The sequence below is a fragment of the Ranitomeya imitator genome, chromosome 9, assembly GCF_032444005.1.
Source record: "Ranitomeya imitator isolate aRanImi1 chromosome 9, aRanImi1.pri, whole genome shotgun sequence".
NCBI classification, from domain to species: domain Eukaryota; kingdom Metazoa; phylum Chordata; class Amphibia; order Anura; family Dendrobatidae; genus Ranitomeya; species Ranitomeya imitator.
The window spans coordinates 1,013,918-1,037,404 of NC_091290.1; the positions used below are offsets into that span (position 1 = coordinate 1,013,918).

At 53.9% G+C, this 23,487-nt stretch overlaps 1 protein-coding gene across 14 annotated transcripts in view; it reads left to right on the forward strand.

The window, feature by feature from the left end:
* PLEKHA7 (pleckstrin homology domain containing A7) overlaps positions 1-23,487 on the forward strand; it is a 273,292-nt gene that overhangs the window by 233,400 nt on the left and 16,405 nt on the right. For all 14 annotated transcript variants that reach the window (XM_069738520.1, XM_069738522.1, XM_069738521.1 and 11 more), the window contains 2 exons: positions 8,009-8,106; positions 8,185-8,385. In XM_069738520.1, coding sequence (XP_069594621.1) covers positions 8,009-8,106; positions 8,185-8,385 — 299 coding nt within the window. The remainder of the gene's footprint in view (positions 1-8,008; positions 8,107-8,184; positions 8,386-23,487) is intronic.

Consider the following 23,487-nt stretch of genomic DNA (forward strand, 5'->3'; position numbering starts at 1 on the left):
CGAGTCTGTGACTATAGCCCCACAATGTGAGGTGGGTGGTCCGCTCGTGTCTCAGCTTGTGCCCTCAGCAGTGCTGCACATGTGCCCCCCATACCTGCCGAGTCTGTGACTATAGCCCCCCAATGTGAGGTGGGTGGTCCGCTCGTGTCTCAGCTTGTGCCCCTCAGCAGTGCCGCACATGTGCCCCCCATACCTGCCGAGTCTGTGACTATAGCCCCCCAATGTGAGGTGGGTGGTCCGCTAGTGTCTCAGCTTGTGCCCTCAGCAGTGCCGCACATGTGCCCCCCATACCTGCAGAGTCTGTGACTATAACCCCCCAATGTGAGGTGGGTGGTCCGCTAGTGTCTCAGCTTGTGCCCCTCAGCAGTGCCGCACATGTGCCCCCCATACCTGCCGAGTCTGTGACTATAGCCCCCCAATGTGAGGTGGGTGGTCCGCTAGTGTCTCAGCTTGTGCCCGTCAGCAGTGCCGCACATGTGCCCCCAATACCTGCCGAGTCTGTGACTATAGCCCCCCAATGTGAGGTGGGTGGTCCGCTAGTGTCTCAACTTGTGCCCCTCAGCAGTGCCGCACATGTGCCCCCCCCATACCTGCCGAGTCTGTGACTATAGCCCCCCAATGTGAGGTGGGTGGTCCGCTAGTGTCTCAGCTTGTGCCCTCAGCAGTGCTGCACATGTGCCCCCCATACCTGCCGAGTCTGTGACTATAGCCCCCCAATGTGAGGTGGGTGGTCCGCTCGTGTCTCAGCTTGTGCCCCTCAGCAGTGCCGCACATGTGCCCCCCGTACCTGCCGAGTCTGTGACTATAGCCCCCCAATGTGAGGTGGGTGGTCCGCTAGTGTCTCAGCTTGTGCCCGTCAGCAGTGCCGCATATGTGCCCCCCATACCTGCCGAGTCTGTGACTATAGCCCCCCAATGTGAGGTGGGTGGTCCGCTAGTGTCTCAGCTTGTGCCCCTCAGCAGTGCCGCACATGTGCCCCCCATACCTGCCGAGTCTGTGACTATAGCCCCACAATGTGAGGTGGGTGGTCCGCTAGTGTCTCAGCTTGTGCCCCTCAGCAGTGCTGCACATGTGCCCCCCATACCTGCCGAGTCTGTGACTATAGCCCCCCAATGTGAGGTGGGTGGTCCGCTCCTGTCTCAGCTTGTGCTCCTCAGCAGTGCCGCACATGTGCCCCCCATACCTGCCGAGTCTGTGACTATAGCCCCAAAATGTGAGGTGGGTGGTCCGCTAGTGTCTCAGCTTGTGCCCCTCAGCAGTGCCGCACATATGCCCCCCATACCTGCCGAGTCTGTGACTATAACCCCCCAATGTGAGGTGGGTGGTCCGCTAGTGTCTCAGCTTGTGCCCCTCAGCAGTGCCGCACATGTGCCCCCCATACCTGCCGAGTCTGTGACTATAGCCCCCCAATGTGAGGTGGGTGGTCCGCTCGTGTCTCAGCTTGTGCCCCTCAGCAGTGCCGCACATGTGCCCCCCGTACCTGCCGAGTCTGTGACTATAGCCCCCCAATGTGAGGTGGGTGGTCCGCTAGTGTCTCAGCTTGTGCCCGTCAGCAGTGCCGCATATGTGCCCCCCATACCTGCCGAGTCTGTGACTATAGCCCCCCAATGTGAGGTGGGTGGTCCGCTAGTGTCTCAGCTTGTGCCCCTCAGCAGTGCCGCACATGTGCCCCCCATACCTGCCGAGTCTGTGACTATAACCCCACAATGTGAGGTGGGTGGTCCGCTAGTGTCTCAGCTTGTGCCCCTCAGCAGTGCTGCACATGTGCCCCCCATACCTGCCGAGTCTGTGACTATAGCCCCACAATGTGAGGTGGGTGGTCCGCTAGTGTCTCAGCTTGTGCTCCTCAGCAGTGCCGCACATGTGCCCCCCATACCTGCCGAGTCTGTGACTATAGCCCCCCAATGTGAGGTGGGTGGTCCACTAGTGTCTCAGCTTGTGCCCGTCAGCAGTGCCGCACATGTGCCCCCCATACCTGCCGAGTCTGTGACTATAGCCCCCCAATGTGAGGTGGGTGGTCCGCTAGTGTCTCAGCTTGTGCCCCTCAGCAGTGCCGCACATGTGCCCCCCCATACCTGCCGAGTCTGTGACTATAGCCCCCCAATGTGAGGTGGGTGGTCCGCTAGTGTCTCAGCTTGTGCCCCTCAGCAGTGCTGCACATGTGCCCCCCATACCTGCCGAGTCTGTGACTATAGCCCCCCAATGTGAGGTGGGTGGTCCGCTCCTGTCTCAGCTTGTGCTCCTCAGCAGTGCCGCACATGTGCCCCCCATACCTGCCGAGTCTGTGACTATAGCCCCAAAATGTGAGGTGGGTGGTCCGCTCGTGTCTCAGCTTGTGCCCTCAGCAGTGCTGCACATGTGCCCCCCATACCTGCCGAGTCTGTGACTATAACCCCCCAATGTGAGGTGGGTGGTCCGCTAGTGTCTCAGCTTGTGCCCTCAGCAGTGCCGCACATGTGCCCCCCATACCTGCCGAGTCTGTGACTATAGCCCCCCAATGTGAGGTGGGTGGTCCGCTAGTGTCTCAGCTTGTGCCCTCAGCAGTGCCGCACATGTGCCCCCCATACCTGCCGAGTCTGTGACTATAGCCCCCCAATGTGAGGTGGGTGGTCCGCTAGTGTCTCAGCTTGTGCCCTCAGCAGTGCTGCACATGTGCCCCCCATACCTGCCGAGTCTGTGACTATAACCCCCCAATGTGAGGTGGGTGGTCCGCTAGTGTCTCAGCTTGTGCCCTCAGCAGTGCCGCACATGTGCCCCCCATACCTGCCGAGTCTGTGACTATAGCCCCCCAATGTGAGGTGGGTGGTCCGCTAGTGTCTCAGCTTGTTCCCTCAGCTGTGCCGCATATGTGCCCCCCATACCTGCCGAGTCTGTGACCATAGCCCCCCAATGTGAGGTGGGTGGTCCGCTAGTGTCTCAGCTTGTTCCCTCAGCAGTGCCGCACATGTGCCCCCCATACCTGCCGAGTCTGTGACTATAACCCCCCAATGTGAGGTGGGTGGTCCGCTAGTGTCTCAGCTTGTGCCCCTCAGCAGTGCTGCACATGTGCCCCCCATACCTGCCGAGTCTGTGACTATAGCCCCCCAATGTGAGGTGGGTGGTCCGCTAGTGTCTCAGCTTGTGCCCCTCAGCAGTGCTGCACATGTGCCCCCCATACCTGCCGAGTCTGTGACTATAGCCCCCCAATGTGAGGTGGGTGGTCCGCTCGTGTCTCAGCTTGTGCCCTCAGCAGTGCTGCACATGTGCCCCCCATACCTGCCGAGTCTGTGACTATAGCCCCCCAATGTGAGGTGGGTGGTCCGCTAGTGTCTCAGCTTGTGCCCTCAGCAGTGCCGCACATGTGCCCCCCATACCTGCCGAGTCTGTGACTATAGCCCCCCAATGTGAGGTGGGTGGTCCGCTAGTGTCTCAGCTTGTGCCCTCAGCAGTGCCGCACATGTGCCCCCCATACCTGCCGAGTCTGTGACTATAGCCCCCCAATGTGAGGTGGGTGGTCCGCTAGTGTCTCAGCTTGTGCCCCTCAGCAGTGCCGCACATGTGCCCCCCATACCTGCCGAGTCTGTGACTATAACCCCCCAATGTGAGGTGGGTGGTCCGCTAGTGTCTCAGCTTGTGCCCCTCAGCAGTGCCGCACATGTGCCCCCCATACCTGCCGAGTCTGTGACTATAGCCCCCCAATGTGAGGTGGGTGGTCCGCTCGTGTCTCAGCTTGTGCCCGTCAGCAGTGCCGCACATGTGCCCCCCATACCTGCCGAGTCTGTGACTATAGCCCCACAATGTGAGGTGGGTGGTCCGCTAGTGTCTCAGCTTGTGCCCCTCAGCAGTGCCGCACATGTGCCCCCCATACCTGCCGAGTCTGTGACTATAGCCCCCCAATGTGAGGTGGGTGGTCCGCTAGTGTCTCAGCTTGTGCCCCTCAGCAGTGCCGCACATGTGCCCCCCATACCTGCCGAGTCTGTGACTATAGCCCCCCAATGTGAGGTGGGTGGTCCGCTAGTGTCTCAGCTTGTGCCCGTCAGCAGTGCCGCACATGTGCCCCCCATACCTGCCGAGTCTGTGACTATAACCCCCCAATGTGAGGTGGGTGGTCCGCTAGTGTCTCAGCTTGTGCCCGTCAGCAGGGCCGCACATGTGCCCCCCATACCTGCCGAGTCTGTGACTATAGCCCCCCAATGTGAGGTGGGTGGTCCGCTAGTGTCTCAGCTTGTGCCCTCAGCAGTGCCGCACATGTGCCCCCCATACCTGCCGAGTCTGTGACTATAGCCCCCCAATGTGAGGTGGGTGGTCCGCTAGTGTCTCAGCTTGTGCCCCTCAGCAGTGCCGCACATGTGCCCCCCATACCTGCCGAGTCTGTGACTATAGCCCCACAATGTGAGGTGGGTGGTCCGCTAGTGTCTCAGCTTGTGCCCCTCAGCAGTGCCGCACATGTGCCCCCCATACCTGCCGAGTCTGTGACTATAACCCCCCAATGTGAGGTGGGTGGTCCGCTAGTGTCTCAGCTTGTGCCCGTCAGCAGTGCCGCACATGTGCCCCCCATACCTGCCGAGTCTGTGACTATAGCCCCACAATGTGAGGTGGGTGGTCCGCTAGTGTCTCAGCTTGTGCCCCTCAGCAGTGCCGCACATGTGCCCCCCATACCTGCCGAGTCTGTGACTATAGCCCCCCAATGTGAGGTGGGTGGTCCGCTAGTGTCTCAGCTTGTGCCCCTCAGCAGTGCCGCACATGTGCCCCCCATACCTGCCGAGTCTGTGACCATAGCCCCACAATGTGAGGTGGGTGGTCCGCTCGTGTCTCTGCTTGTGCCCTCAGCAGTGCTGCACATGTGCCCCCCATACCTGCCGAGTCTGTGACTATAGCCCCCCAATGTGAGGTGGGTGGTCCGCTAGTGTCTCAGCTTGTGCCCTCAGCAGTGCCGCACATGTGCCCCCCATACCTGCCGAGTCTGTGACTATAGCCCCCCAATGTGAGGTGGGTGGTCCGCTAGTGTCTCAGCTTGTGCCCTCAGCAGTGCCGCACATGTGCCCCCCATACCTGCCGAGTCTGTGACTATACCCCCCCAATGTGAGGTGGGTGGTCCGCTAGTGTCTCAGCTTGTGCCCCTCAGCAGTGCCGCACATGTGCCCCCCATACCTGTCGAGTCTGTGACTATAGCCCCCCAATGTGAGGTGGGTGGTCCGCTAGTGTCTCAGCTTGTGCCCCTCAGCAGTGCCGCACAAGTGCCCCCCATACCTGCCGAGTCTGTGACTATAGCCCCACAATGTGAGGTGGGTGGTCCGCTAGTGTCTCAGCTTGTGCCCCTCAGCAGTGCCGCACATGTGCCCCCCCCATACCTGCCGAGTCTGTGACTATAGCCCCCCAATGTGAGGTGGGTGGTCCGCTAGTGTCTCAGCTTGTGCCCTCAGCAGTGCCGCACATGTGCCCCCCATACCTGCCGAGTCTGTGACTATAGCCCCCCAATGTGAGGTGGGTGGTCCGCTAGTGTCTCAGCTTGTGCCCCTCAGCAGTGCCGCACATGTGCCCCCCATACCTGTCGAGTCTGTGACTATAGCCCCCCAATGTGAGGTGGGTGGTCCGCTAGTGTCTCAGCTTGTGCCCCTCAGCAGTGCCGCACAAGTGCCCCCCATACCTGCCGAGTCTGTGACTATAGCCCCACAATGTGAGGTGGGTGGTCCGCTAGTGTCTCAGCTTGTGCCCCTCAGCAGTGCCGCACATGTGCCCCCCATACCTGCCGAGTCTGTGACTATAGCCCCACAATGTGAGGTGGGTGGTCCGCTAGTGTCTCAGCTTGTGCCCCTCAGCAGTGCCGCATATGTGCCCCCCATACCTGCCGAGTCTGTGACTATAGCCCCACAATGTGAGGTGGGTGGTCCGCTAGTGTCTCAGCTTGTGCCCCTCAGCAGTGCCGCACATGTGCCCCCCATACCTGCCGAGTCTGTGACTATAGCCCCCCAATGTGAGGTGGGTGGTCCGCTAGTGTCTCAGCTTGTGCCCTCAGCAGTGCCGCACATGTGCCCCCCATACCTGCCGAGTCTGTGACTATAGCCCCACAATGTGAGGTGGGTGGTCCGCTCGTGTCTCAGCTTGTGCCCCTCAGCAGTGCCGCACATGTGCCCCCCATACCTGCCGAGTCTGTGACTATAGCCCCCCAATGTGAGGTGGGTGGTCCGCTCGTGTCTCAGCTTGTGCCCCTCAGCAGTGCCGCACATGTGCCCCCCATACCTGCCGAGTCTGTGACTATAGCCCCACAATGTGAGGTGGGTGGTCCGCTAGTGTCTCAGCTTGTGCCCCTCAGCAGTGCCGCACATGTGCCCCCCATACCTGCCGAGTCTGTGACTATAGCCCCCCAATGTGAGGTGGGTGGTCCGCTCGTGTCTCAGCTTGTGCCCTCAGCAGTGCCGCACATGTGCCCCCCATACCTGCCGAGTCTGTGACTATAGCCCCACAATGTGAGGTGGGTGGTCCGCTAGTGTCTCAGCTTGTGCCCCTCAGCAGTGCCGCACATGTGCCCCCCATACCTGCCGAGTCTGTGACTATAGCCCCCCAATGTGAGGTGGGTGGTCCGCTAGTGTCTCAGCTTGTGCCCTCAGCAGTGCCGCACATGTGCCCCCCGTCCCTCCTGAGTCTGTGACTATAGCCCCACAATGTGAGGTGGGTGGTCCGCTAGTGTCTCAGCTTGTGCCCCTCAGCAGTGCTGCACATGTGCCCCCCATACCTGCCGAGTCTGTGACTATAGCCTCCCAATGTGAGGTGGGTGGTCCGCTTGTGTCTCAGCTTGTGCCCTCAGCAGTGCCGCACATGTGCCCCCCATACCTGCCGAGTCTGTGACTATAGCCCCCCAATGTGAGGTGGGTGGTCCGCTAGTGTCTCAGCTTGTGCCCTCAGCAGTGCCGCACATGTGCCCCCCGTCCCTCCTGAGTCTGTGACTATAGCCCCCCAATGTGAGGTGGGTGGTCCGCTAGTGTCTCAGCTTGTGCCCCTCAGCAGTGCCGCACATGTGCCCCCCATACCTGCCGAGTCTGTGACTATAGCCCCACAATGTGAGGTGGGTGGTCCGCTAGTGTCTCAGCTTGTGCCCCTCAGCAGTGCCGCACATGTGCCCCCCATACCTGCCGAGTCTGTGACTATAGCCTCCCAATGTGAGGTGGGTGGTCCGCTTGTGTCTCAGCTTGTGCCCTCAGCAGTGCCGCACATGTGCCCCCCGTCCCTCCTGAGTCTGTGACTATAGCCCCCCAATGTGAGGTGGGTGGTCCGCTAGTGTCTCAGCTTGTGCCCTCAGCAGTGCCGCACATGTGCCCCCCATACCTGCCGAGTCTGTGACTATAGCCCCACAATGTGAGGTGGGTGGTCCGCTAGTGTCTCAGCTTGTGACCCTCAGCAGTGCCGCACATGTGCCCCCCATACCTGCCGAGTCTGTGACTATAGCCCCACAATGTGAGGTGGGTGGTCCGCTAGTGTCTCAGCTTGTGACCCTCAGCAGTGCCGCACATGTGCCCCCCATACCTGCCGAGTCTGTGACTATAGCCCCCCAATGTGAGGTGGGTGGTCCGCTAGTGTCTCAGCTTGTGCCCCTCAGCAGTGCCGCACATGTGCCCCCCATACCTGCCGAGTCTGTGACTATAGCCCCACAATGTGAGGTGGGTGGTCCGCTAGTGTCTCAGCTTGTGACCCTCAGCAGTGCCGCACATGTGCCCCCCATACCTGCCGAGTCTGTGACTATAGCCCCACAATGTGAGGTGGGTGGTCCGCTAGTGTCTCAGCTTGTGCCCCTCAGCAGTGCTGCACATGTGCCCCCCATACCTGCCGAGTCTGTGACTATAGCCCCCCAATGTGAGGTGGGTGGTCCGCTCGTTTCTCAGCTTGTGCCCCTCAGCAGTGCCGCACATGTGCCCCCCATACCTGCCGAGTCTGTGACTATAGCCCCACAATGTGAGGTGGGTGGTCCGCTGGTGCCCCCCACTTCTTTCGTCAGCTGTCTCCATAGCCCTGGGTCGCATTTTGTTTTCCTCAGGTTTGTCGGGGTCCACGTCCAGGCTGGCTCAGTCGTCATCGTCCGTGGCATCATACGTCACATTGAGGAGGGGGTCCGCCACCACCGAAGGTCCTAAGGTACCTGGGGAAGAGACGGCCTGTGCTCGCGCTGCCCCGGGGTCTTTCCTCGTGCAGTGACCCTCTTTTCTATCACAGGACAGACCACGCAGTGCCTTTGAGCGTCTGTACTCCGGCGACCACCAGAGAGGTAAAATGAGCGCCGAGGAGCAGCTGCAGCGCATGAAGCGGCACCAAAAGGCCTTAGTCCGCGAGCGCAAGAGAACACTCAGCCAAGGAGAGAAGCCGGCGGTGACGGGAAGACCACCCTCCAGGCCCCTGTCTGCAGACCTCAGCTCAGTATGTTAGCGGCAGGGGCATCCTGTGACTTGTAGTCTTTCCGCGGCGCTGTGTGCATGTACACCAGGTTATGGCTCCTCTCCAGGTAGAATCATTGCTTCCTTTAGCTGCAGGGAATAATGGCGGCCGCTTTCTGTGAAGCCTCATAGTGTAGACGTCTGCGGAGCCTCATGGTAGAAGCGTCTCCACCCATCGGCTCCTAGATAAGAAGCACAAGACCCCGAGGCCTCTGCACGCTCTATAGGAGAGCGCCACAACCGGGCGATCGGGGGCTCGTATCCCCTGTGCAGGACCCCAACGGACCCCTCATCGCTGCCTCTAACCCATCACACGCTGCTCCAGCGCCATTCATCACCTTGCTGCCTCTGCTACGTTGAACGTATTAATCTGTCTGCAGACCCCACTAACCGCCATACTCATCTCCGCCAGGCTGCGGCTCCGCACCAATCACATGCGCCTACAGCGTCGTCCATCCTGGCTCCAGTGACCTCATCAGCTGCTAGTCTTGTCGAAAGGCCCATTTACCATCCAGCTGTGGCCCCAGGACGCGGGGCAACTAGGTCAATAATGGCCGCTACTGTGGGCACCCGATCCTGCAGCAACACCGGCGGGGTGAAACACCGACCGCTCCCAAACATTGGCCCCAAAGGTGCAAGTACCGCTGATCTCTGGTGATGGATAGGAGGCATTCTCAGTGATGTCACCGCTGATCTCTGGTGATGGATAGGAGGCATTCTCAGTGATGTCACCGCTGATCTCTGGTGATGGATAGGAGACATTCTCAGTGATGTCATCTCTGATCTCTGGTGATGGATAGGAGGCATTCTCAGTGATGTCACCTCTGATCTCTAGTGATGGATAGGAGGCATTCTCAGTGATGTCACCTCTGATCTCTGGTGATGGATAGGAAACATTCTCAGTGATGTCACCTCTGGTGATGGATAGGAGGCATTCTCAGTGATGTCACCTCTGATCTCTGGTGATGGATAGGAGACATTCTCAGTGATGTCACCGCTGATCTCTGGTGATGGATAGGAGACATTCTCAGTGATGTCACCTCTGATCTCTGGTGATGGATAGGAGACATTCTCAGTAATGTCACCTCTGATCTCTGGTGATGGATAGGAGGCATTCTCAGTGATGTCACCTCTGATCTCTGGTGATGGATAGGAGGCATTCTCAGTGATGTCACCGCTGATCTCTGGTGATGGATAGGAGGCATTCTCAGTGATGTCACCTCTGATCTCTGGTGATGGATAGGAGACATTCTCAGTGATGTCACCTCTGATCTCTGGTGATGGATAGGAGGCATTCTCAGTGATGTCACCGCTGATCTCTGGTGATGGATAGGAGGCATTCTCAGTGATGTCACCTCTGATCTCTGGTGATGGATAGGAGACATTCTCAGTGATGTCACCGCTGATCTCTGGTGATGGATAGGAGACATTCTCAGTGATGTCACCGCTGATCTCTGGTGATGGATAGGAGATATTCTCAGTGATGTCACCGCTGATCTCTGGTGATGGATAGGAGACATTCTCAGTGATGTCACCTCTGATCTCTAGTGATGGATAGGAGGCATTCTCAGTGATGTCACCGCTGATCTCTGGTGATGGATAGGAGACATTCTCAGTGATGTCACCTCTGATCTCTGGTGATGGATAGGAGACATTCTCGGTGATGTCACCTCTGATCTCTGGTGATGGATAGGAGGCATTCTCAGTGATGTCACCGCTGATCTCTAGTGATGGATAGGAGGCATTCTCAGTGATGTCACCTCTGATCTCTGGTGATGGATAGGAGGCATTCTCAGTGATGTCACCTCTGATCTCTGGTGATGGATAGGAGGCATTCTCAGTGATGTCACCGCTGATCTCTGGTGATGGATAGGAGACATTCTCAGTGATGTCACCTCTGATCTCTGGTGATGGATAGGAGGCATTCTCAGTGATGTCACCTCTGATCTCTGGTGATGGATAGGAGGCATTCTCAGTGATGTCACCGCTGATCTCTGGTGATGGATAGGAGACATTCTCAGTGATGTCACCGCTGATCTCTGGTGATGGATAGGAGGCATTCTCAGTGATGTCACCTCTGATCTCTGGTGATGGATAGGAGGCATTCTCAGTGATGTCACCTCTGATCTCTGGTGATGGATAGGAGGCATTCTCAGTGATGTCACCGCTGATCTCTGGTGATGGATAGGAGACATTCTCAGTGATGTCACCTCTGATCTCTGGTGATGGATAGGAGGCATTCTCAGTGATGTCACCGCTGATCTCTGGTGATAGATAGGAGGCATTCTCAGTGATGTCACCGCTGATCTCTGGTGATGGATAGGAGGCATTCTCAGTGATGTCACCGCTGATCTCTGGTGATGGATAGGAGGCATTCTCAGTGATGTCACCGCTGATCTCTGGTGATGGATAGGAGGCATTCTCAGTGATGTCACCGCTGATCTCTGGTGATGGATAGGAGGCATTCTCAGTGATGTCACCGCTGATCTCTGGTGATGGATAGGAGACATTCTCAGTGATGTCACCTCTGATCTCTGGTGATGGATAGGAGGCATTCTCAGTGATGTCACCGCTGATCTCTGGTGATAGATAGGAGGCATTCTCAGTGATGTCACCGCTGATCTCTGGTGATGGATAGGAGGCATTCTCAGTGATGTCACCGCTGATCTCTGGTGATGGATAGGAGGCATTCTCAGTGATGTCACCGCTGATCTCTGGTGATGGATAGGAGGCATTCTCAGTGATGTCACCGCTGATCTCTGGTGATGGATAGGAGGCATTCTCAGTGATGTCACCGCTGATCTCTGGTGATGGATAGGAGACATTCTCAGTGATGTCACCTCTGATCTCTGGTGATGGATAGGAGGCATTCTCAGTGATGTCACCGCTGATCTCTGGTGATGGATAGGAGACATTCTCAGTGATGTCACCGCTGATCTCTGGTGATGGATAGGAGACATTCTCAGTGATGTCACCGCTGATCTCTGGTGATGGATAGGAGACATTCTCAGTGATGTCACCTCTGATCTCTGGTGATGGATAGGAGACATTATCAGTGATGTCACCGCTGATCTCTGGTGATGGATAGGAGGCATTCTCAGTGATGTCACCTCTGATCTCTGGTGATGGATAGGAAACATTCTCAGTGATGTCACCTCTGGTGATGGATAGGAGGCATTCTCAGTGATGTCACCTCTGATCTCTGGTGATGGGTAGGAGACATTATCAGTGATGTCACCGCTGATCTCTGGTGATGGATAGGAGGCATTCTCAGTGATGTCACCTCTGATCTCTGGTGATGGATAGGAAACATTCTCAGTGATGTCACCTCTGGTGATGGATAGGAGGCATTCTCAGTGATGTCACCTCTGATCTCTGGTGATGGATAGGAGACATTCTCAGTGATGTCACCGCTGATCTCTGGTGATGGATAGGAGGCATTCTCAGTGATGTCACCTCTGATCTCTGGTGATGGATAGGAGACATTCTCAGTGATGTCACCTCTGATCTCTGGTGATGGATAGGAGACATTCTCAGTGATGTCACCGCTGATCTCTGGTGATGGATAGGAGACATTCTCAGTGATGTCACCTCTGATCTCTGGTGATGGATAGGAGACATTCTCAGTGATGTCACCTCTGATCTCTGGTGATGGTTAGGAGGCATTCTCAGTGATGTCACCTCTGATCTCTGGTGATGGATAGGAGGCATTCTCAGTGATGTCACCGCTGATCTCTGGTGATGGATAGGAGACATTCTCAGTGATGTCATCTCTGATCTCTGGTGATGGATAGGAGGCATTCTCAGTGATGTCATCTCTGGTGATGGATAGGAGGCATTCTCAGTGATGTCACCTCTGATCTCTGGTGATGGATAGGAGGCATTCTCAGTGATGTCACCGCTGATCTCTGGTGATGGATAGGAGACATTCTCAGTGATGTCACCGCTGATCTCTGGTGATGGATAGGAGGCATTCTCAGTGATGTCACCTCTGATCTCTGGTGATGGGTAGGAGGCATTCTCAGTGATGTCACCGCTGATCTCTGGTGATGGATAGGAGGCATTCTCAGTGATGTCACCGCTGATCTCTGGTGATGGATAGGAGGCATTCTCAGTGATGTCACCTCTGATCTCTAGTGATGGATAGGAGGCATTCTCAGTGATGTCACCTCTGATCTCTGGTGATGGATAGGAGGTATTCTCAGTGATGTCACCGCTGATCTCTGGTGATGGATAGGAGACATTCTCAGTGATGTCACCTCTGATCTCTGGTGATGGATAGGAGACATTCTCAGTGATGTCACCGCTGATCTCTGGTGATGGATAGGAGGCATTCTCAGTGATGTCACCGCTGATCTCTGGTGATGGGTAGGAGACATTCTCAGTGATGTCACCTCTGATCTCTGGTGATGGATAGGAGGCATTCTCAGTGATGTCACCTCTGGTGATGGATAGGAGGCATTCTCAGTGATGTCACCTCTGATCTCTAGTGATGGATAGGAGGCATTCTCAGTGATGTCACCTCTGATCTCTGGTGATGGATAGGAGATATTCTCAGTGATGTCACCTCTGATCTCTGGTGATGGATAGGAGGCATTCTCAGTGAGGTCACCGCTGATCTCTGGTGATGGATAGGAGGCATTCTCAGTGATGTCACCTCTGATCTCTGGTGATGGATAGGAGGCATTCTCAGTGATGTCACCTCTGATCTCTGGTGATGGATAGGAGGCATTCTCAGTGATGTCACCTCTGATCTCTGGTGATGGATAGGAGGCATTCTCAGTGATGTCACCTGATCTCTGGTGATGGATAGGAGACATTCTCAGTGATGTCACCGCTGATCTCTGGTGATGGATAGGAGATATTCTCAGTGATGTCACCGCTGATCTCTGGTGATGGGTAGGAGACATTCTCAGTGATGTCACCGCTGATCTCTGGTGATGGATAGGAGACATTCTCAGTGATGTCACCTCTGATCTCTGGTGATGGATAGGAGGCATTCTCAGTGATGTCACCTCTGATCTCTGGTGATGGATAGGAGGTATTCTCAGTGATGTCACCTCTGATCTCTGGTGATGGGTAGGAGACATTCTCAGTGATGTCATCTCTGGTGATGGATAGGAGGCATTCTCAGTGATGTCACCGCTGATCTCTAGTGATGGATAGGAGGCATTCTCAGTGATGTCACCGCTGATCTCTGGTGATGGGTAGGAGACATTCTCAGTGATGTCATCTCTGGTGATGGATAGGAGGCATTCTCAGTGATGTCACCTCTGATCTCTGGTGATGGATAGGAGGCATTCTCAGTGATGTCACCGCTGATCTCTGGTGATGGATAGGAGGCATTCTCAGTGATGTCACCGCTGATCTCTGGTGATGGATAGGAGGCATTCTCAGTGATGTCACCGCTGATCTCTGGTGATGGATAGGAGGCATTCTCAGTGATGTCACCGCTGATCTCTGGTGATGGATAGGAGGCATTCTCAGTGATGTCACCTCTGATCTCTAGTGATGGATAGGAGGCATTCTCAGTGATGTCACCTCTGATCTCTGGTGATGGATAGGAGGTATTCTCAGTGATGTCACCGCTGATCTCTGGTGATGGATAGGAGACATTCTCAGTGATGTCACCGCTGATCTCTAGTGATGGATAGGAGGCATTCTCAGTGATGTCACCGCTGATCTCTGGTGATGGGTAGGAGACATTCTCAGTGATGTCACCTCTGATCTCTGGTGATGGATAGGAGGCATTCTCAGTGATGTCACCTCTGGTGATGGATAGGAGGCATTCTCAGTGATGTCACCTCTGATCTCTAGTGATGGATAGGAGGCATTCTCAGTGATGTCACCTCTGATCTCTGGTGATGGATAGGAGATATTCTCAGTGATGTCACCGCTGATCTCTGGTGATGGATAGGAGGCATTCTCAGTGATGTCACCTCTGATCTCTGGTGATGGATAGGAGGCATTCTCAGTGAGGTCACCGCTGATCTCTGGTGATGGATAGGAGGCATTCTCAGTGATGTCACCTCTGATCTCTGGTGATGGATAGGAGGCATTCTCAGTGATGTCACCTCTGATCTCTGGTGATGGATAGGAGGCATTCTCAGTGATGTCACCTCTGATGTCTGGTGATGGATAGGAGGCATTCTCAGTGATGTCACCTGATCTCTGGTGATGGATAGGAGACATTCTCAGTGATGTCACCGCTGATCTCTGGTGATGGATAGGAGATATTCTCAGTGATGTCACCGCTGATCTCTGGTGATGGGTAGGAGACATTCTCAGTGATGTCACCGCTGATCTCTGGTGATGGATAGGAGACATTCTCAGTGATGTCACCTCTGATCTCTGGTGATGGATAGGAGGCATTCTCAGTGATGTCACCTCTGATCTCTGGTGATGGATAGGAGACATTCTCAGTGATGTCACCGCTGATCTCTGGTGATGGATAGGAGACATTCTCATTGATGTCACCAACTCCATAATTAAAAGGAAATATGTCAGCAGTTTTTTAAGTAATGTTACAGCAGCATAATTGTAGGGGCAGAGTCCCTGATTCCAGTGATTTGTCACTGACTGCGCTGCCTGCTGTTATTTTGACACATTCTCCGCTTTCTCTGCTGTAGATATAGCGGTGCTTAAATTCTGAGCTGTGCAGAATCCCTCCCACAACACTGATTGGCTGCTTTCTGTGTACACTGTGCAGTGCTGGGGGCGGGATTATACAGGAGGACCAGGAGGCACCAGACACCTAGTCCTGTAGTGATAATCTCCTGCACTCAGCCCAGTAAGGCTACGTTCACATATGCGTTGTTGGGCGCAGCGTCGGGGACACGACGCAACCAACAACGCATGTACACAACGCAGCGTTTTGCGACGCATGCATTGTCATAAGACCCTACAGATCAGGAATTTCGGCACAGGGAAAACGCTACAAGTAGTGTCCTCTGCGCCCTGTCTTGTGCGTCTATGACGCATGCGTCGTAAAACGCAGTACAACGCATACGGCGCATTTCCATGCGCCCCCCCATGTTAAAGATAGGGGCACATGACACATGCATCGGTATGCGTCGCCGACGCTGCGCCCAACAACGCATATGTGAACGTAGCCTATGTGAAACGTGGCTGGAATCAGGGTCTCTGTCGTTCCCTCATGCTGCTTTCAGATTAAACAGCAAGGTCCTGCTGACAGATTCCCTGTACTGCGGTTAGTAATTGGTGTGAGGGCTCATAGGAGGAAAGTCTTGGTTAGACGCGTGCGGCCGCAGCGCTCTGTACTCTCATCCTTCATTCCACTCTCACTCCAGAGCAATAACTCCCATCCTCCGTTCTAAGATGTGGGCAGCACTTCCCGATACTCTAACCTTTTTTTATTCTTCTGTATCTTTGCTACTTGTCTAACTCTCTCGGATCCTTTTGGAGACGATGTTAATTGAGCTTGGTGCTTTTTATTGTATGTCTACATGAGATCACAATAAACTGGAAACCTCCGAAGCTTCTCACAATCTTTTCTGTGGGCTCAGAATGCAGCCTGGTGCCAGGAGTATGGCGGGAGGTGGCGAGCGCTGCCAGGAGGTGCAAACTGATGAATGATGGCATCTAGCAGGGAGCGATCTGTGTGTAGAGGGAACCTCCGGCCATTAGATGCCGGGCGGCTGCAGCCACGTACAACATCCCTCCGGACTGTCGGCTGATTGACAGCTCCCCGTGTAATACTGTAAGACTGTGCACGCACATGCAGCGGGCGAAATAAGGATTGAGCCAATGTTCCATGGTAAATCTGCTATTGTCATGAAATTCCGCCCAGATGTCGGGAACGACCCGTCCAATCCACTCAGGACAGGAATCACCATAACGTCCATAAACGATGTGTAATAATGAGAGATGACGCAGGGTAAAGTATGGATCACGCCTGCTGACATGTACCGTATATACCCGAGTAAAAGCCGACCCGAGTAAAAGCCGACCCGAGTAAAAGCCGACCCGAGTAAAAGCCGACCCGAGTAAAAGCCGACCCGAGTAAAAGCCGACCCGAGTAAAAGCCGACCCGAGTAAAAGCCGACCCGAGTAAAAGCCGACCCGAGTAAAAGCCGACCCGAGTAAAAGCCGACCCGAGTATAAGCCGACCCGAGTATAAGCCGACCCGAGTATAAGCCGACCCCCCCTAATTTTGCCACAAAAAACTGGGAAAACTTAATGACTGGAGTATAAGCCTAGGGTGAAAAATGCTGCAGCTACCGGTGAATGTCAAAAGTAAAAATAGATACCAATAAAAGTAAAATTAATTGAGACACCAGTAGGTTAAGTGTTTTTGAATATCCATATTGAATCAAGAGCCCCATATAATGCTCCATACAGTTTATGATGGCCCCATAAGATGCTCCATATTAAAATATGCCCCATATAATCCTGCATAAAGGTTAATAATGGCCCCATAAGATGCTCCATACAGATATTTGCCCCATATAATGCTGCACGTGGCCACATAAGATGCTCCATACAGATATTTACCCCATATAATGCTGCACATGGCCCCATAAGATGCTCGATACAGATAACTGCCCCATATAATGCTGCACATGGCCACATATGATGCCCCATACAGATAACTGCCCCATATAATGCTGCACATGGCCCCATAAGATGCTCCATACAGATAATTGCCCCATATAATGCTGCACATGGCCCCATAAGATGCTCCATACAGATATTTGCCCCATATTCTATTGCTGCGATTAAAAAAATAAAAAAATTATATACTCACCTCTCAGGCCCCCCGGCACTTGCTATACTCACCTTTCCCGTTCCACCGCTGACCGCCGCTGTGTCTTCCCATCCTCTGCACCGATGTTCAGGAAGAGGGCGGCGCGCACTAATCAAGTCACCGCTCTCTCTGACCTGAGCGTCACTGCGGAAGACACAGCGGCGCCGACGGTGGAACGAGGAGCAGGTGAGTATCTCGCACTGCCCCCGTCTTACTCGCCTGTTCCTGGCGCCGTCGCTGCACGTCTGTTCCCCGGCGCCGTATTTTCTTCCTGTAGTGAGCGGTCACTGTTACCGCTCATTACAGTAATGAATATGCGGCTCCACCTCTATGGGAGGTGGAGCCGAATATTCATTACTGCAATGAGCGGTACCATGTGACCGCTCACTACTGGAAGAAGCTGCAGCGCTGGAAGAAGCAGGGACGTGCAGGGACCGCGCCGGGAGTAGGTGAGTATAATTAGACAGCCCCCGCTCCCCCTCCCATGCCGACCCCTGGGTATGAGTCGAGTATAAGCCGAGAGGAGGACTTTCAGCCCAAAAAGGTGGGCTGAAAATCTCGGCTTATACTCGAGTATATACGGTAATTAAAGCCTTTGTTGGTGATGAAGCTTTCAAACGCCTCCTGTATGGAGAAACTAGTCGCAGGTATTGCTCAGTTGGGATTTTGGACCATTCTTCCACCCAAACACTCATCATATTCTGAAGCTTCCATCGCTCCTTCTATGATCTCTGAGCTTTAGTTCCTTCCATACATTTTCTCTTGGACCCGAGTCCGGTGATCGGATTGGCCATTGTAGCAGCTTTATTGTTTGTCTCTGACCCCAGTGGAGAGTTTCCTCAGCTTTGTGTTTGAGATCATTGTCTTACTAAAATGTCCTCATGCTTTTCATCTTCATCATCCTGGTACATGGCAGCAATGTCTCATACATTTGTCCATTAATCCTTCCTTGGGTGCTCCTTGGCTCTTGGACAACGCCTCTGATAATTCATTTCACTCATCTGTCTGAAATGTTGTGGGGAGCACCTGGTCGTGGCCGGATTATGGTGAAATGTTGCGGGTAGCACCTGGTTGTGGCCGGACTATGGTGAAATGTTGCGAGGAGCACCTGGTCATGGCCGGTTTATGGTGAAAGGTTGTGGGGAGCACCTGGTCGCGGATTATGGTGAAATGTTGCCGGGAGCAATTGGTCGTGGCTGGTTTATGGTGAAATGTTGCGGGGAGCACCTGGTCATAGCCGGATTATGATGAAATCTTGCAGAGAGCACCTGGTCGTCGTCAGTTTATGGTGAAATGTAGCTGGTCGTGGACGGTTTATGGTGAACTGTTGTGGAGAGCACCTGGTCGTAACCGGTTTATGGTGAAATCTTACTTGGAGGACATGGTTGTCTCCAGTTTATGGTGAAATCTTGAGGGGAGCACCTGGTCGTAGCCAGTTTATGGTGACATGTTGCAGGGAGCACCTGGTCATAGCCGGTTTATGGTGAAATGTTGCGGGGAGCACCTGGTCATAGCCAGTTTATGGTGGAATGTTATGGGGTTCCCCTGATCGTAACCGATTTTTGGTGAAATATTGCAGTGATCACCTGGTCATGGCCGGTTTATGGTGAAATGTTGTGGGGAGCACCTGGTCGTAACCGGTTTATGATGAAATGTTGCGGGGAGCACCTGGTCGACGCCAGTTTATGGTGAAATCTTGCTTCGAGCACCTGGTCGACGCCAGTTTATGGTGAAATGTTGCGGGGAGCACGTGGTTGTGGCCGGTTTATGGTGAAATGTTGCAGGGAGCACCTGGTTGTTGCCTGTTTATGGCGAACTGTTGTGGAGAGCACCTGGTCGGAACCGGTTTATGGTGAAATGTTGTGGAGAGCACCTGGTCGTAGCCTGTTTATGATGAAATCTTGCAGGGAGAACCTGGTCATAGCCGGTTTATTGTGAAATATTGCGGGGAGCAACTGGTCGTGGCCAGTTTATGGCGAACTGTTGTGGGGAGCACCTGGTTGTAACCGGTTTATGGTGGAATGTTGTGGAGAGCACCTGGTCATAGCCGGATTATGATGAAATCTTGCAGAGAGCACCTGGTCGTCGTCAGTTTATGGTGAAATGTAGCTGGTCGCGGACGGTTTATGGTGAACTGTTGTGAAGAGCACCTGGTCGTAACCGGCTTATGGTGAAATCTTACTTGGAGGACATGGTTGTCTCCAGTTTATGGTGAAATGTTGCGGGGAGCACCTGGTCATAGCCAGTTTATGGTGAAATGTTGCAGGGAGCACCTGGTCATAGCCCGTTTATGGTGAAATGTTGCAGGGAGCACCTGGTCACAGCCCGTTTATGGTGAAATCTTACTTGGAGGACATGGTTGTCTCCAGTTTATGGTGAAATGTTGCGGGGAGCACCTGGTCATGGCCGATTTATGGTGAAATGTTGCGGTGAGCACCTGGTCGTGGCCGGTTTATGGTGAAATGTTGCAGGGAGCACCTGGTCGTGGCCGGTTTATGGTGAAATGTTGCAGGGAGCGACTGGTTGTAACTGGTTTATGGTGAAATGTTGCAGGGAGCACCTGATCGTAGCCGGTTTATGATGAAATATTGCGGGGAGCACTTGGTCGTAGCCGGTTTATGGTGAAATGTTGCAGGGAGCACCTGGTCATAGCCGGTTTATGGTGAACTGTTGCGGGGAGCACCTGGTCGTGGCCGGTTTATGGTGAAATGTTGCGTGGAGAACCTGGTCACCGCCGGTTTATGGTGAAATGTTGCGGGGAGCACCTGGTCATGGCCGGTTTATGGTAAAATGTTGTGGGGAGCACCTGGTCGTGGCCGGTTTATGGTGAACTGTTGCAGGGAGAACCTGGTCACCGCCGGTTTATGGTGAAATGTTGCGGGGAGCACCTGGTCATGGCCGGTTTGATGAAATGTTGCAGGGAGCACCTGGTCATGGCCGGGTTATGGTGAAATGTTGCAGGGAGCACCTGGTCGAAGTTGGTTTATGGTGAACTGTTGTGGGGAGCACCTGTTCGTAGTTGGTTTATGGTGAAATGTTTCAGGGAGCACCTGGTCATAGCCGATTTATGGTGAAATCTTGGAGCACATGGTTGTCTCCAGTTTATGGTGAAATGTTGCAGGGAGCACCAGGTCATAGCAGATTTATGGTGAAATGTTGGAGGTAGCACCTGGTCGTCGCCAGTTTATGGTGAAATGATCTTCTTTCCATTTCTGGATTTTACCCCAGCAGTGATCATTGGAACCTTCAGTAGTTTAGAAAATCTACTGTAACCAATGCCATCAGGATGTTTTGCAACAAAATGGTTGTGAAGGTCTTCAGCCAGCTGACTGTTGTTACCCATCACAAGCGGTTTCCTGTGTGCGCCTTTGGTAATGAGACCCCTTTTTATAGCCATCAGGTGACCTACCTGATATTATTGGTCAGTAAGGGGCAGGATTGCTTCCTAATTACTGATAGATCTCAGCCGGTGTCAGGACTTTCCAGGGCTTTTTGCTCCTCTTTCGTCATGTGTTCAGTACTTTACCCTGCGTCATCTCTCATTATTACACATAATTTATGGACATTATGGTGATTCCTGTCCTGTGTGGATTGGACGGGTCGTTCCTGACATCTGGGGAGAATTTTATGACAATAGTAGCTTTAGTATAGATTTACTGAGAGCACTGCTGACGCGTCCAATCCTTATTTCACCCGCTGTATATTATACACCGTAGCACACAGACATACATTACTGTTTTAAATTTTGGGGTCACCCAGAGAATTTTGTGTTTTCCATGGAAACTCCTACTTTTATTAATCCAATGAGTTGCCAAATGAATTGAAAATCTACTCCAGACATTGACAAGGTCCGAAAAAAAGATTTTTATTTGAAATAATAATTTATTCAGTCGCCATGACAGCACAACGAGAGAGGGGATCCGCCCTTCAGGGACAGGAAACCTCAGACATAAAAGGGCGGCACCTCACTCACCCGCCAGTTGGTTTCCTGTCCCTGACAGTGGAACCTCTTCAGACAGGCCCAGAGAAGAGGGTTGAAGATAGAAGCTATCCCACTCCTGACAGGCCGATGCAGGTAGCGGGGGTCCCCTACCTCGGCCTGATCAGGGGGATGGAAGCACCACACGGCAGGGGGACTGTCTGTGTAGGTGACAGCAGGAGGAAGCAGCCCTAAGCGGGGGGGCTTGACTTCTGTGGTGCCGCTGTTCACCTGGTACGTGAGGCCCAATCGTGCGCATCTGCCGGAGCTCCTGGGGTCGGTCCGCCGCTGCTGCTGGGGTCTGCGGTGGCTAGGTGAGCGCTGCCGTCCTTGCTCGGCGCGTCTGCTCTCAGCGCCGCGGCCGCGTCCGGAAGGGGCGTGTCCTGATGACGCGGGTGCGGCGCGGGGAGATGACGCGGCCGCGCATGCGCGGTAGCGTCTTATCCTGGCTAATGGCGGCGCCCGGCGTCGCAGGGGGGGATTTTGGCCTCAGGGAGTCTGGCGCTCTACGGGCGCTAGCGGAGGCAGTACCAATTAGCGGTGCACCGAGGGATGTCCCTGCTGACCCCCCATCCGGGGGTGGTACCCAGGGGGATGGATTTAAACGCTGCACTGAGGCCTCAACATTGTTCCTGTCCACCATCTTGGAATGGAGTCTCTGGAAGGAACACCGCAGCTGGGCGGTGAGCAGCAGCAGTTACCTGAACAACCTTTGAGCAGCTCCCAGCGGCGGTCTAGTGGCAGTAGTCGCGCTGGTAGAGCCAAAGAAACTCAGAAGTCAACTAAGTCCTCTGGCCGTAAGAAATCTCCGGCTAAGAAGGACCCCCCGATCACGGTACCATTCACTGCAGGGATGGGTAAGTGAGCTTCGTGAAAGTACATTTCTGATAGCTGTCCCTCCTTGTATTCCCTCTCTCCTTATTAGGGGAGGAAATCTGTGTCCAAATCCAAACATAGAGAGTGTGCCATCTGTACGGAACCTCTTCCGGATGGACATAAAAAGAAATTGTGCAGCATCTGCATTCAACAATTAATTGAGGACGAGACCCCTGACCTTACGTCTACTCTTAGGGATCTGGTTAGACAGGAGGTCAGAGATTCCATAAGGTCTCAGAAGACAGTTTCAAAAAAGAGGAAGGAGATATTATCCCCAGCCTCGGATGTGGATTCAGACACGGGTGGTGTGAGTTCGGATTCTCATCCGTCATCATCATCAGAGGACGTGGAATCTAGTCGAACCTGTCTATCACTGGACAGGGTTAACCGCTTAGTCAAAGCTGTCAATAGCACTATGGGCATTGAGGAGACCCAGGCGGAATGTTCCATCCAGGATATAATGTTTAAAGGCATAGATCGCAAATCCAGAAGAGTATTTCCCGTAGTTGATAAAGTTAAGTCTCTGATTACGAGAGAATGGAAAAAACCCGAAAGGAAGGGGTCTCTCCCACCAGCGTTCAAAAGAAGATATCCCTTTGAGGAAGAAGCTTCTTCCCCCTGGGACAAGGTCCCGAAACTGGATGCGGCAGTGGCTAAAGCATGTAAAAAGACGTCTCTTCCGTTTGAGGATCTGGGGAGCCTAAAAGACCCGCTTGATAGGAAAGCTGAGGTATTCCTTAAAGGAGCTTGGGAAACATCAGCGGGTTCCCTGAGACCAGCGATTGCGGCCACCTGCACTGCCCGGTCGTTGATGGTATGGCTGGGTAATCTAGAAGACCAGCTCAAGGATAAGGTTCCTAGGAGCGAGATCCTATCATCTATGTCTATGATTCAGGATGCAGCAGCCTTCCTTGCGGATGCGTCAGCCGATTCTGTTAGGCTAGCGGCAAGGTCATCAGCACTGTCCAATGCGGCCCGTAGGGCTCTTTGGATAAAATGCTGGCCAGGAGACTTGCAGGCCAGATCAAAACTATGTGGCATCCCCTGTGAGGGGGTTCATTTGTTTGGCCCAGTGCTGGATGAGCTTCTAGAAAAAGCAGGTGACAGTAAGAAGCGATTCCCTCTCCTAGCAAGACCCTTCTATAGACGGGACTATAATAGAGGAGGGCCATATCGCCGAAGATCGGACAGGGATTCAAATAGAGAATCGACCAGATACAACTCTTACAGGGGAAGAGGTAGAGGTTACATGTTTAACTCTTCTAGAGACTCTAAAAAGCATCAATGACTGGCGGCCCAGGTGGGCGGTAGGCTTTTGGCCTTCTACCCAGCCTGGGTAAAAATCACCAATAGTCCATGGATACTCAGTATCATTAAAGAGGGGCTAAAGTTCCAATTCCACCATACCCCCCTGGAAAAATTCAAATTAACTCCTATCCGTTCTTCTCCCGCAGAACAGTTGG